The sequence below is a fragment of the Rhinolophus sinicus genome, linkage group LG17 (genome assembly GCF_036562045.2).
Source record: "Rhinolophus sinicus isolate RSC01 linkage group LG17, ASM3656204v1, whole genome shotgun sequence".
NCBI classification, from domain to species: Eukaryota; Metazoa; Chordata; class Mammalia; order Chiroptera; family Rhinolophidae; genus Rhinolophus; species Rhinolophus sinicus.
The window spans coordinates 2841897-2855791 of NC_133766.1; the positions used below are offsets into that span (position 1 = coordinate 2841897).

The 13895-nt window shown below is 54.9% G+C and overlaps 1 protein-coding gene across 2 annotated transcripts in view; it reads right to left on the minus strand.

Annotated features, from left to right (window-relative positions):
- Window positions 1–13895, minus strand: part of CD247 (CD247 molecule) — a 68906-nt gene that overhangs the window by 3207 nt on the left and 51804 nt on the right. The window contains exons 2-5 of one of the 2 annotated variants that reach the window (XM_019747429.2): window positions 3287–3387; window positions 2473–2529; window positions 1870–1950; window positions 739–774 (exon numbers count right to left, since the gene is read on the minus strand). In XM_019747429.2, the coding sequence (XP_019602988.2) occupies window positions 739–774; window positions 1870–1950; window positions 2473–2529; window positions 3287–3387 (275 nt within the window). The remainder of the gene's footprint in view (window positions 1–738; window positions 775–1869; window positions 1951–2472; window positions 2530–3286; window positions 3388–13895) is intronic. The other variant, XM_074322347.1, reaches the window with a different exon arrangement.

Consider the following 13895-nt stretch of genomic DNA (forward strand, 5'->3'; position numbering starts at 1 on the left):
GTCTTACCAACTGAGGCTCCCCTCCAAGAGGAAGCATCTCGATTCACAAGTCGGTGGTGGGTTCCCAGTCAACACTCCAGACTTTATTCACACAAACACCTCTGCCAACCACCAGCTCCAGCCCCGCCCTCCCCCTCAGGCCCCTGGACTCCTGTCCCAGCTGCCAGCTCTTCGCCCTGAGCTCTGAGGCACGGGTTAGGATCAGAAGGGGAAGATGTGGCATTCCAGCCAGAGGACACAGATACTGGCCAATGCAAGGCTCACCTGGGGCCCCAGAATCATGTCTGTGAGCAAGTTGTCAACCCACTGCAGAGGGAAGGTCAAGGCCCTCTTTGCAGGAGGCCACCCCCCGCAAGCGTCCTCTAAGTGGCAGACCCAGACCAAGGGTCTGAAAACATCAGGTCCATGCCCGAATGCTGAGGAGGACCTTCCCACCAGAGGCGACACTCAGGAGAGGACTCCAGCCTCTAGGAACAGGAGCCCCCAGAAGGCATTGCCCAGCCTGACATCGCGATGCCCGCCCTGTCCCGGGCTGACCAGAAACCTGTAGCAGGTGGCTCAGGCTGAGGGAGGGGAGGGGAGTGACGGGGCCTTCCTACAAGCAGCTGAGGCAGGCAGCAAGCCTGTGAGCCTTTATACGCCCAGGAAGGCAGGGCCCCCGGGCTGTGCAGCGAAGCCTCCTCCTGCCTTCTCCTTCCCGCCAAAGCTCTAAGGGGAAGTGCGCCCTCCTCTACTCACATTGTACACGACCTCATGAGGGTTCTTCTTCCTCTGCTGAGAGAGAGAAGAGTTAGATGTGGAGACATGAATCCAGGCCCACCTCCTGCCCTCACACCCTGTGGGCTCCACCATCATCCTGTCCCCACCCTTGGCTCCTGCAGCCTTGCCTGGGCACTCAGGGGGCCTGCACAGCTCGGTGACGTCCCCTGAACTCAGCCTTCACCTCCTCACAAGGCCTCAGCCCAGCCTTGCTGAGGGCAGGCCTCGGGATGTCTGCTGATGGCCTGTCTGTCCCCTCGCAGATATACTGCCACACGTGTCAGAAGCTTACCAGTGGGATTTTGGGCTACAGATGAAAGGTCCCGAGCACCCTTCATTGGAGCATGGCCAACCACCGCTCAGCAGGTCCTGCTGCCCCATCCTTCCCCACCCCTCCCAGTCTAGGTAAGAAGAGGGCAGGAGAAGGGCTGAGGTTGGAGGATTTGGGGTGGACGGCAGGGTTCAAGGAAACCAGCTGTCTCTCCTGCCCCCACTCACTCCAGCCACAGCAGGATGCTATGGGGCTCAGAGAGCTCGAGGGCTGGATGGACAGCTGTGACCAGAAGCATCGAGGGCCACAGGCCGTGTCAGATAGGACCGTCCCAAAACCTCGGCGGCCAGGCCTTTGCACTGAGTCCCGTTCTTCCAAGGACCCTACTCTGGCCCCATCCTGCTGCTCCCCAGCCCATAGGGTGTGGTCTACAGCCAAAAGGACAGAGCTGCCTGCCTGGAGCCCACCCATGCTCGAAGGGGTACCCGGGCCCCAGAGTCCGTGCCCAGCGGCTTTGTGTGCACCTTCACCAGGCCTGTCCTCCTGGGAGCAGACGGTGCCAGTGTCAGTGCATCTCGGTGGCCAAGGAGCAGTGTGAGGGAGGTGGGGGGGGCTCGGACATGAGGCCAGGAGCCACATTCATGCACAGGAGGCCCCTGAGATGCAGACGGAAGCCCAACTGGGAGGAAGCGAAGGGGCTTTGCAGCAAATGAGGCCTCCGTCTGTCCTCATGGCCCAGGCCCCTTACATGTTAGGGGCAAGGGGGTGGCACAGTGTGCTAGCTGTGAGGGGCCCCCCACACCCACACTCGTTCACACACACAGAGAAGAATGTCCTACCTGTTTCCCTCCCATCTCAGGGTCACGGCCGCGTCTCTTATCCAAAACATCATACTGCTCTCTGCGTCCTACATTGAGCTCCTAAAGCAGACAGGAGAGCGTCAGAGACTGAGAGACCCTGGGAGGAGGAGCCAGCCGCACTGCGAGTTCCCCTTGGGTGGTGGCTCTCAGAGGAGCCGGGACTGGGGTGAGGGCGGTAACTGGTCCATGGGACACCAGCATCCCAGAGAACATCTCAGAGGACATGCGTTACCATGCGGACGGGGCAGTAATCCATTCGATCAAAGTCCATTGCACAGGGAGTCCCTGCCGCTGCAGTAAAGGGCCCACCCCTCACCCCGGCTGTGCGCACCCGGAGCCCTGCACCCAGCAGGCGCTTTCCAGAAGCAAGTCCTGAGAGCGCGGCCACCTCACAGCACCCCCACGAGGCAGGTGCAATTACTGTCCCAGTTTTCCAGGTAGAACCCTGAGCCCCGGAAGGTGCGGTCATAGGGCTGTTGGCCACAGCCCAGACCTGCGAGCCAGCCCCGGCCTGTGTCTCCTGCGCCCAGCAGAAGATGCCCCTTCTCCCCGCAGGCTCCGCAGCAGCAGAGGCCGACTTACGTTGTAGACTTGGTTGGGGCCCTGCAGGTGTGGGGAGGCGTCGGCACTCTGGCTGAACTGGAAGAGAGGGGACAGCAGAGCGTGAGTGCCCTTGCTGGGGCAACTAGGCCAGCAGCCTCGCCCGGCATGCCTGCTGGGGGTGCCCTTGGGCGGCAGTGGTGGGACAGCGCAGGTGCTTGCCTGCGTCACTGTGTGGCTCTGGCTTAGTGTCCCAAGGCCCTGCCCACCGTGCACACCAGCCCACTCTTTTCAGTTCAGGCCACCGCAGCCAGAGAAACTGCCAGGTCTCACAGGTCGGGGCAGGGCACACTGCCCGACATGTCTTCTGGGCAGCGTTGTTCAAACTTTTACAAAGAAAATCAGAACAGTTCCACTTTTCAAATAAAATCTTCTGCTAAAGTTCCCAAACCCAAAATATGGGTGGTGGGGCACCCAGCCTCTTTTCCACACAGCGCAGCGGCCCCTAGCCCCCTCCCCTCTAAGAAATCCAGCCTCTGCAAGGTACCAGCTGAGACCCTTCTCCCTGAGACACTTACCTGCGGGGAGTGGGGAGCATGGGCCCTGGGACGCCTTGATGTCACACGTCAAAGCTCCTCACTAGGCACCGGGCGTCAGGCTGTGCCTCCGCTCTGTCCCTCTGTCCACTCAACCCCCCACCTTCCCAGCCCAGCCTTGTACACATCTGGCTGGTCCCTGCTTCTCCCATGGACACCAATCCACAGGCACCACCCACACTTGAGACTTTCCCCAACCAAGGCCCCTCTGAACCGAGTGGGGGAGCCCATGCCCCTCCCCGGAGCCCAGGGGTACCCACCTTCGCTTTCAGGAACAGGGCAGTGACAATGACACTGTAGATGAAGAGGAGCCCATCCAACAGGTAGCAGAGTTTGGGATCGAGCAGGCCGATCTGTGCCTCTGCCAAGAGATGACACTGGTCAGCCAGCCAGGCCCAGGGGACAGAGGTGTCCACACCACCCCGGGTGGCCCCATGACTGGCCAAGAAAGTCATGACAAGGGGGTCTGGGTTCACTCCCCATACCTCATCTCACCCCAACCTCCCTCCCACCCCCTTGGACCAGTGCCAGTCCCAATAGTGCACATGACAGCTGGGGCCACAGAGCCTGGGATGCAGGAGGCAGGCAGAATGCAGGGGAAGGGGAAGCTGCCCACTGTTCACGGGACAGCAGCCTCAGGCCCATGGGGGCCCAGGTGTGTGAGCCCATGTGTGTGAGCCCATGTGACCCACGCACTCTGGAAGCCTCCAGAAGATGGACGAATGGTAGCACCTGACTGGAGTGTGTGGCCCCCTGGGGCCCAGCCAGAGTCAGAGAACGGGACTGGGGGTCAAATGACATCATGTCAATCTCTAACTTAATTAGAACCCCCTTCCTGACTCCTGGTCCCCTGGTGCCAGGCCCTGAGCAGAGCCACCCTCCCAGGGCAGTGGGGTCTGCTGCTGGCTCCCCTCCCTTGGGCCTGAGGGGTCTCGTGAGCAACAGGCTGAGGGACCGTTGACGGTCCCCCTCCTGGCCGGAACCCGGCAGCCTCCCTGCTCACCGCCCTCCCCACCCTACTCATCCTTCCCAGGACCACCTTGCTTTTCCAAACTATGTGCCTTTGCACTGTTGCCTCTACATAGTCTCTCCCTGCAACCCCATCATGTAGTGAAAACCTGACGCATCCTGCACAAAGCCGCTCCGAGGTCCCCTCTGTTTAGCATCTCCCACCCAGAATTGCCAAGGGCCCCTATCTCCGCAGCCCTATTACCTTTGTCCCACTGTAGGAATGCAGAATTAGTTGGTGCTGGCCCTGGAGTCCAGTGGGTTTGGGGAAGGAGGCACAGTAAATATTCTGCTTAAATTAAGTTAAATTTCATTCGCAAGCTCACTGCACTGTGTGCGGGGGCGCGGATGTTGTGTGTACGCGAGGCAGGCTGCTCACCCCGCCGCCCTGCGGGTGTTACCGGGGCTGAGGTCCGCGGCCGTCAGTCCTGAGGCCGGGGCGCCCTCTAGTGGCCGCTCAGGGAGTGGCTAATGTGCGGTCTTACGCTTCTAGCTGTGGGACTTGGGGCAAGTGATTGACCCTCTTTCAGCGGCCTCTTCTGTTAAGCAGGGTGGCAACGGTAGCATTTCTTCTGTGTTTACTCTGTGCCTGACCCCGCTGTAGTGCAGTAACTTTCAGCTCCTCCCACAGCACCCCATGGACACGGAGGCACAGAGAAGTGGCGGTTTCCCCGCAGCACACCCAAAGGGAGAGGTGCCCGAAATGCCTGGGGTCACCTCCCCTCCGCTCTCCCGCCTCCGCTGGGCCCAGCGCTTCAGCAGGAGCAACGCTGTGGCGTCTGACACAAGCTATGAGAGCAAGGCTGCCCCGAGTCCCCCCCCCACTCCCCGAAGCCTTCTGTCCTCAAACCTTGGACCCCTCGCTAATTCAGGCCCCTCGCCGCTCTTGTCTAAACTCCCCGGAGCCCCTACTCAGAAACCACTGAGCACCCAGTCGCTGAGAGCAAAGCCCAGAGTCCCTGTCAAGGCCCCGCCACCCCGACTTGGGAGCTGGGGTCCCACCCCTCCTGGAGGTCCTCGGTACCTCCCACCCGCCTGCCATGCTTGGGCTCGCTCTGCCAGGTCTGCCATTGCTGGCACCACCCTCTCCAGTCAGCATCTGCCCAGATGGGACTCGTCCAGCCACCTTAGCCGCTAGTGATGAGTGTGGCCCCCCAAGCACTCTACAGACATAACGTGTTGGGTTTGAGGGTCCCCCCATCTAGGCTGTAAGCGCTGGAGGCCAGTGGCCTTATTTTTGCCTGTCCTCCACCCCCACCTCAGGGCACAAGGCAGACATTCATTAGAAACGGCAGAATTTTCAGGGGACAAGCCGTGCCCCAGCCCAAGATCGGGCTGCCCTCTGGCCCTGAGGCAGCACCGGAAGTCACCCGCTGTCCCTCCGAAGGGGCCCTGAAGGCCTCGAGGAGCTGAGCCAGTCCCCAGCGAAGGCCACCAACGCTGGAGGACGTTTCCTTTCAGGACTGGAGAGGAGGTTTCAGTGGCGATTTATGGGGGTGGTTGAGATTCAAAAAAAGGGAAAAGGGCTGGGAGAAAATCGCTTGGCTGCCTGTCGCGTAAAAGGAGAACAGAAAAATTACTGGACGGTAAATTTAGAGCAAATAAAAAGAAATATTTCTTCGTGCTGTGCAGAGCCAGCTCAGCGGGGAGGGGAGTAGGTGCCTCCCCGGAGATAAGTAATAGGGGCAGGTGTTCTTTCTTTCTTTTTAAAGAGCAGCTTGATTTTATGACCAATGACAAGTGTGCTAAGTGTGGTTTGGCCGAGGAGAGGATAACAACCGAAACGCTCTTCCCAGGGTGGGGGGTGGGGACCCTCCCTCTGCCTAGTCCAGCTGTGCCTGTGCTGGGAGAGATGGGCCTGAGGGAGGTAGTGACAGCCAGAAAGTTCCACAAAGGGCCCAGGACCAAGTCCGTTTACATAATTGATTAAGTATTTCTTAGACATCTGTTTGATGCTGGGGGGTGTTGAATTGGAAACCCCTGGATTGGGTATCAAGTGCTTCCCGTCCTTCCCCTCCCACTAAGTAGCTGTGTGGTCTTGGGCAAGTCACTTCACCTCCCTGGGCCTCAGTTTTTCCATCTGTAAAATGGAGGATAATCACATCTACCTGAAGGGTTGTGGTGAGACTCAAATGACGCAATGCTTTATGCAGAACAGCGGTGCTTCCAGCTGAACTGCAGGATCAGTGGGGCTGGGGGGGGGGGGGCTGGGATCTGACCCCAGGAGCCTTTTTCCATTCAACCTGGGCCTCCACAACCCCTCTGTAGCCCCCTGCACAAGGCAGACTCAGCAGGGCTGGAAGTAAGAAGATTCTGCCCGATTCCCCACCCCACCTTACCCAGATCTCATGGGTGACCCACCACTGGGTGCAGCCCCACCCCCAAGGGCCCCATATCTGGGTAGATACATGGAAATGTGGGCCCTGACGCCTGGCTGGGTTGCAGCACGTCTGTGTTATGGGGCTGCAGAATCTGGCTGCTGCCCGAGACGACCAGGCCTCACCCACGGCGTTTGGGCAGAGACAGCGTGATTTCCTTAAGTGATTCAGGTTAGTCCAGGGCAAAGCAAGACCCCGATGACACCTGGCAGACAAGCCGCTGGAGCCATGAAGAGCTGGCCCTGCACACGGGCGCTTCCGGCAGCGGGCTGGGAGTTGCACCCTGAGGTACAAGGGGGTCCCCGCCTGCACCTGAAGTTGCTCAGCCATGAGATCACTGGCAAACAGTCTCACGACAGCCGCCTCGCGAACTTGGGGCAGCTCCAGACCCAGTGCTTGGCTGAACTGAGAACCTGAGCTCTGGTCGTTTCGCAGCCCTGGGGTGTCACACAGCCACCCCCAAGGTAGGAACTGATGGAGCGGGCAGCAGGCTACAATCCCCTTCCTCCCCGTGCCAAGAAAACCTCATCTCCCAGGAGCTGAGGGATTAAGCCTTCTCCTATCCAAAGACAAAGAAACCCAGCAGCTGCAGCTCCCGTCCCACAAACTGGACGTGCTGCCCTTTGAGATGACAGGCAGGGGTGGCCAGCTGGCAGGGCCTGATGCATTGTGAGCTGTAGGGGTCTCCTTCCCCACTGCCTTGGAGAAGTCCTCATATCACCTTGTCAGAAACCTGCGCGTCTCACCCAGAGGGAAACCATGCTGCCCCGGGCACAGGAAAGCACCTTGGTGACGGGGTGTTGTCCCTGGAGCGTAAGTCCCCTCTGCCTCCCTGCCGCCAGCCCAGGGCGTCACTTCCAGGTCCGAGGCCCCCATCGTGCCCCCCTGATTTTCATTTTAAGCCTAATAAGTTGGAGCCTCCTGCTTGCCTAGCAGGAGACGTGGAGCACGCCACGTGAGACGCCCAGAGACTCCAGGGCAACCAGAGACAATCACCGGGTATCTGTCCATATGGTGTGTGGCATCTAAAAATGTAATAACTCATTAGCGAGCGTGAGCCCAGCCTGTGCTACACACTGACGTCAGCTTCATGAAAAGCCTGAGCTCAGGAAGGGTCCCGGCACTGACCACCCCGGGAAGACTCTGGGCACTGCCCTTTGGAACCTGGTTTCTCTGGGCGAGGTGTCTTAGGATTGCATTGTTTTTCTGTCTCGCAGCTAGACCGTGAGCTTCGAGAACAAGGGGAACAGGATCTGGTCCTTCTTAACCGGAAGCTGCAGACACACCAGAGCCGAGCTGGCCCTGCTCACAGGCAGGGGACCTGCTCATCTCCCTCACAGCCAGATGCTAAGCAGACCTCTCATTTGAACCTCAATTTGTACTTTTAAAATTACGTCCTGTGTGTGCTCCAGTTTGTGTCTCATGCAAACCCAGGAGGTAGGCAGGGGGCTGTTCCTGGGCCCAATTCAAAGATTGATAAACGGAGACCCGAGGAAGGAAGCAGCCCCCCCCCCCCAGGAATGAAGCGGGGCTAGATGGGCTCACGGGGTCTCCTGAGTGCAGGCCGCCTCTTACCTCTCTGCCTCCCGTGTCTCTCCCCTTTGGGTCCAGCACACAGAGCTTTCACCTGGCTCTGCATTCACAGCTAGCTTTTGGCACTAAGTCACAGCCGCTTGTGACCTTTTTACATAGTGTGTCCCCTCCCTGACAAGCCTGGAAAGCACAGAGGAGGCATTTTGGTTTCACTTGCTTATTTCCCTCCCCACCTACCACCTCCCCAGGCCACTTGAGAAGAGGAAGGAACATAGGCCAGAGAGCCACACAGACTGGATTCAAATTCTGAATCTGCCGCTCACTGGCTTTGGGTTTGGGGACAACTGTCTTCACCTCTCTGAGCTTCAGTTTCCCCGCCTGCAGAAGAGGTGTAATAAGACCGACTTCTCAGGATATTTCTGCAGATGACGAGAGATAGCAGTGTGGAGGGAAGTGCCCTGCCCAGTGGAACACGCCGAGCCCATGGCTCTAAGTGAGCTTCTTTGCCACCACCGAGCTCTGTGCAGCCGCAGGCAGGGAGCAGGGCTCCCACCCCTCACTCACCCCTTCACACCAAGGTTGGGGGCAGAACCTGGTCCGGTCCCCAGCTCCAGAGGGAGAGAGCCACCTTTGAGGATGTGTGAGAATAAAATCGGACAGCGACTATGTATAAGGTACCTGCTACACCACAGGAGCTCAACAGTGTGGGGACATCTGAGAGCCCTCGTCTTCACAAAGTAGTAAGGACGTCACTTACATTTGCACTCAGCATTCAGGCGTGGGACCTCTGTGCCCTCGCATTATCTGATTTAATCTTCAGAGCAACTCTGTATGATCCGGCCAGAATTACTACAGGTCTGTTTTGCAGACGAAGAAACTTAGCTCAGAAAGATCCCTCAGGTAGAAAGCTCCTGAGCGCCTCTGGTGCAAAGTCCCTTGTCTGTCCACTTTATTCCTGTGCCTCTGGGTCACTCTCACCCAGAGAGTGTCCCACCTTTTGTAGGAATTTCTTCTCTGGCACCTCCAGCCTCTGTTTGAATACCTCGGAGAGCAGGGAGCTCACCACCCAACAATCACTGGGGGACAGTTCTAATTTTCAGAGTTTTTAAAAAACAACTTTGGTCCTAGTTTTGCCTTGCAAAGCACACAGGGCACAGACTCTCCCACGGCCACCAAGCAGCCCATCTGTGCCCAGCTTCCCCCCCCCCCCCTCAGTAGCAAGCACACTAACATCTCAGCAAGAACAAATCCTTTGAAGGTAGAGAACTTGAGTGCCTGTCCTGGCTTTGCTACTTAACTAGCTGCATGACCGTGGAATACTCTCATAGCTGCCTCCAGGTGCGACACTTAAATGGAACGGGCTTGCTACCTGGTAGGCTCTCGGCCCATACACGCTCCTGGAATCAATATTAGTCATAAAACCCACAATTCAGATAAGACTGGCCAGCTTCCAAGCCCCCGACCTCCTCTTGCACCCCCAACCCTGAGGCCAGGGTCCTGCCATGCCCAGCCCCACCCCCAGGCTCAGACACCACTGCTGATGACACTGCAGGCTAAGAATTTAGAAAACAGGAAGTCACGAGTTCTCAGGAAGGCAGTGGCAGCAGCTCTGGGTGGCTGTGCTGCCAGCCCACTGGCCACACAGCAGTGACACACGTACCTCTCCTCAGGGCAGGCGCTCCCTCCCGTTGAGCAACAGGCTGGAGACACAGGATAATAGTGAGAACCAGGAGCTGAAGACGGATTTTGTGCCAGGAAGCACGCGTGCGTTTTCTCATTCAGTCCGAGCAGTGACTGAGAGCTGACAGCTGGGGAAACTGAGACTCTCAGAGGCGAATCACGGGCCTGAGACGGTCTAGAGCCAGAGCTGACCCCAGGCCTGTTTGCATCCTTCATCCAAAACACCATGGGGTTCAGCATCCTAAGCTGGACCTAAGGACCCTTTGGTCCTGCCCTTGACAACTTCCTGGTCCTCAGGGCTGGGGAGAGGGGGTCCTCACCAGGCTGGGAAATGTGTCCTACTGCGAAGAGCAAACCACATTCGAGGATGATATCCTGTCTCTAGAATTGGTCTCTGTCTTTGAGGGGGCAGGATGCTGAGAGGCCTGTGTGATTAACAGGGACAGAGGGCCTGCTACCAAGGGTGAGGCCAGGACCCACACTGGCCAATGAGCTCACGGAAGACCCACCTGGAGCCACTCATCACCTCCACCTGCAGAACAAGTCTCCATGGTTTATTGCTACTCGGGGGAAATTTCCCCACCCCCTCGTCAGTGTAGGATTTCAAATGCTCGTATTTCATTGTAAAGCTACTCACCTGGTCAGAACTACTACAAATTACCTATTCCCTCAGATAAGCATTCCCAGTGGAGAAACGGAGCTGTTTGAAACAAATATTTAGGGCAAATATTTATTCCCCTTCTTGTATTTTTTTTTTTTTCCATTAAACTTCTTATGGTTTGTGCAATAATTTTTGAAATTTTTCTGTGGTCACTTTTCTTATTTTATTATCAACTCATTTTAACAGTGCAGGAAAGTGGAAAGAAATCAAAACCACCCATAATACCACACTCAGACTTAGCCACCGGTAGCGTGATGCCACTTTGCTTTCCCAGGGGTTTTCTACTTAGAAATTGTAATCATCCTACATAAAAATATTTCCCTGGGGGAAAAGAAAACCACCATTTTTTTCAGTTCGCGTAATGTAACTTAACATCATATTTTCATGTCATTTCTTGCTACTTCCTAGTTTCCCTGAATGCTTGCATAATAATCCTGCCACTGTTTATTTAACCATTCCCCCATTAGCCATCATTTGTTTCCAATTTTTCACCATTGTAAATAATTTTGTAAGAAACACCTTCATTCCTAAAGCTTTTTTATAGGTTTAGAATCTGATCAATAATACTTTGACAAAAACGAAAGTCAAGACAACTAGTCCCGGAGAAAAACCAGCAAAAGATATAAATAGGCAACTCTCAGAGGAGGAAAAACAAATTGCTTATAAACATATAAAAGGACACTCAGTCTCACCGGCGGTCAGGGAAAGTACGAAATGACTTTCCCTGTTGGGTCACGTTTCTCACGGGTGGTCAGAAGGCCTCACCTGTAAGGATATGTGGAGGAATTGCTCTCCTGGCAGAAAAACAACAGGTGCAAAGGACCTGTGGTGGCCCCAGGCCTGGTATATGTGAACAGCAAGGAGATGGCCGTGGCCAGGGTGGCTTGGATGAGGGAGAGTATTAGAAGCTGAAGTGAGAGGGTCACCAGAGAGTGGGGCCATTAGTTCAAACCTCCTGAGCCAGTGGATTTGACTCTGAATGACATGGGACGCAATCGCAGAGGTTTCTCTTCTTACAACAAATACACATTACTTCTGTCATTTAAAAAATGTGAATAAAATTTAAAAGAAAATAAATGAAAGCCAACTGGAGTCCTCTTGGTTCACTGGGGTTGGCTGGAGATACCCAGGCGAGCTGCAGGACAGGCCTAACATCTGCCCCATGCTGCCAGGGCACTGCCCTGCTCCCTCGAGGCTGTGCCACGATTTATCATGCAGATGTAGTCGTGTTTGCCTCTTCCTGCCCTCGCCCCATAAACCAAGCTGCAGTTTCCATGCAGAAAGTGGTTTTATTTCTACTGAAGACGTGCAGACCCATTCATTCTTTTGCTTTTTCATCATTTGTTACCATATACTGGTCACCAAGCCTTTGTTTCTGTTATGCTCTGAATTTTGTCCCCCCCCCCCCCCCGCAATTCCTACATTGCAGTTGTAACCCCCAGGACGTCAGAGTGTGACTGCGTTTGGAGAGAGGGACTTTAAAGAGGCAGTTAACATGAGGCTTTTGGGTGGGCCCTGATCCAGGATGGCTCCTATCCTGTGAGAAGGGGCAATTAGGAGTCAGGCACACACAAAGGGACCCTGCGAGGACACAGGGAGAAGGTGGCCGTCTGCTCGCCAAGGGGAGAGGCCGCAGGGGGACCCCACCCTACTGACACCTGGATCTCAGACTTTCAGCCTCCAGGACTGGGAAGAAATACACTTCTATTGAAGCCTGTAAGTAAGTGTCTGTGGCACTTTGTTATAGCAGTTATATGCAGATGCTACAGTTTCCTTCCCTGAAAACAGTCACCATCATTCCTATTTCCGGGTGAGTGTAAGGAAGCGTGCACAGTCCGTGTGAGCAAGAACCGAGCACAGTACCTGACCCGCAGCAGGCACCGGAAACACAGCAGTGGCGGTCGTCACCACGAGAAGGTGCCAGGTCCTGTGCTGGGCAGTGAGAAGCAAGTGAAAGATGCAGTTCTAGCCTCACAGTTGAGCAGGGAGAAGGGCCACATAAACAGAGCACCCCAACTGGAGAGACGCTCGGGGCACTAAGGAAACAGGCGGGAATCACTGCCTGCAGCCACCGTCCGGGAGGAAAACACTGACCCACAAGTGACCTTTGGTGAGCAGAACTCATGTTTTAGTTCCTCCCTCTCATCCCACCTTCCCAGCAGCCCCTCAAGGCCAGCGGACAAGTCTCTCATTTTAGAGGACAGCACTTCACTTGCCATGTGCCAGGCCCAGTATAAGCGATATATATATATATATATATATATATATATATATATATATATAGAGAGAGAGAGAGAGAGAGAGAGAGAGAGAGAGAACAATATATATACACATGTGTGCGTGCGCGTGTGGGTGTATACCAAGGGTGCCACAAAAATGTACACAAGTGGACACGTTGGTCAACATTGCTCAAGGAGTCATTTGCCGTCATCAGAAGTGTCTGGATGCCGATGGTAACCACTTTGAGCATCTCTTGTCATTGCAGAAGTCATTACAAGGCTTGTATTCATCTTTTGTTATTGGTAGATATTGAGTATTACAATTTTAATACAGTTTTCCTTTCTTAAAATGTGTATACTTTTTTTGGCACCCTTTGTCTATACGTCTGCAGGTATATATACGTGTGTGTGCGTGTGTGGGTATATATACATATCTGAGAAAGAGGGAGAGAGAGAGATAGAGGCTCGGCTCTGACGCAGGGCTTTCCTGGTTGACCCCAGGGATCCACTACACCCTACCAAACATTTGCTCCACACTTTCAGTTTACAAAACCCTTTTATATTCCTGATTTCCTTTGATCCGAACAACCATGGATGCAGCAAGCTGGGCAGATCGTATTTGCTCCACTCTGCAGATAAAGAGACTGAAGGTCAGGGAGGTGAAGTGAATCTCCTGGGGGCCCGGGAGCGTGTGCAGCAGAGCCCGGATGAGAAGCAGGTCTGGCCAGGCCTTTGTTCTTCCTCACACAGCCCCGCCGCGGATAGCCCTCACGCTGTGTTCTTGAACACCAGCACCGTTTAAAAGAAATCCACTCCAGATCTAACACCCTCGGGTGAAAATGCCAGGCAGGATTTCAGGGTCTCTGAGGCTTTATTTATTCTGTAGATAAACCCTGACAGTATGCAGACATACAAGCACAGGGATGTTTATTGCCTTATTGTTTGCAGGAGAAAGAGAGAGAGAGAGAGAGAGAGAACAAAAGGAGGGGGAGAGAGAGAGCAAAAGGAGGAGAGAGGGAGAGAGAAAAGAAGGAAGGAAGGAAGAGAGGAAGAAAGAGAGAGAAAAGAAAGAGAGGGAGAGAGAGAAAGGAAGAAAGAAAAGCAACGTAAATTTCCACCAACTGGGAACCTGATAAATAAATAAATAAATTTTGGTATATTCATATACAGCAGTTAATAAAACACAATATAACAGATAACTCTGCATGTGCTGCTCTGGGTAGATTTCCAAGACACTTCGGTAAAAAAAAGCCCACTCTAGCATTGTGTGTGTGGTGTCTGTGTATAAAGAAAAGATGTGCATGGCCTGCATGTGTGTACTTATATGTACAGAACACACCCTGGATGGGCTTTCTGTGGGGATGCTGACCCAGTCCCCGCGATCGACGGT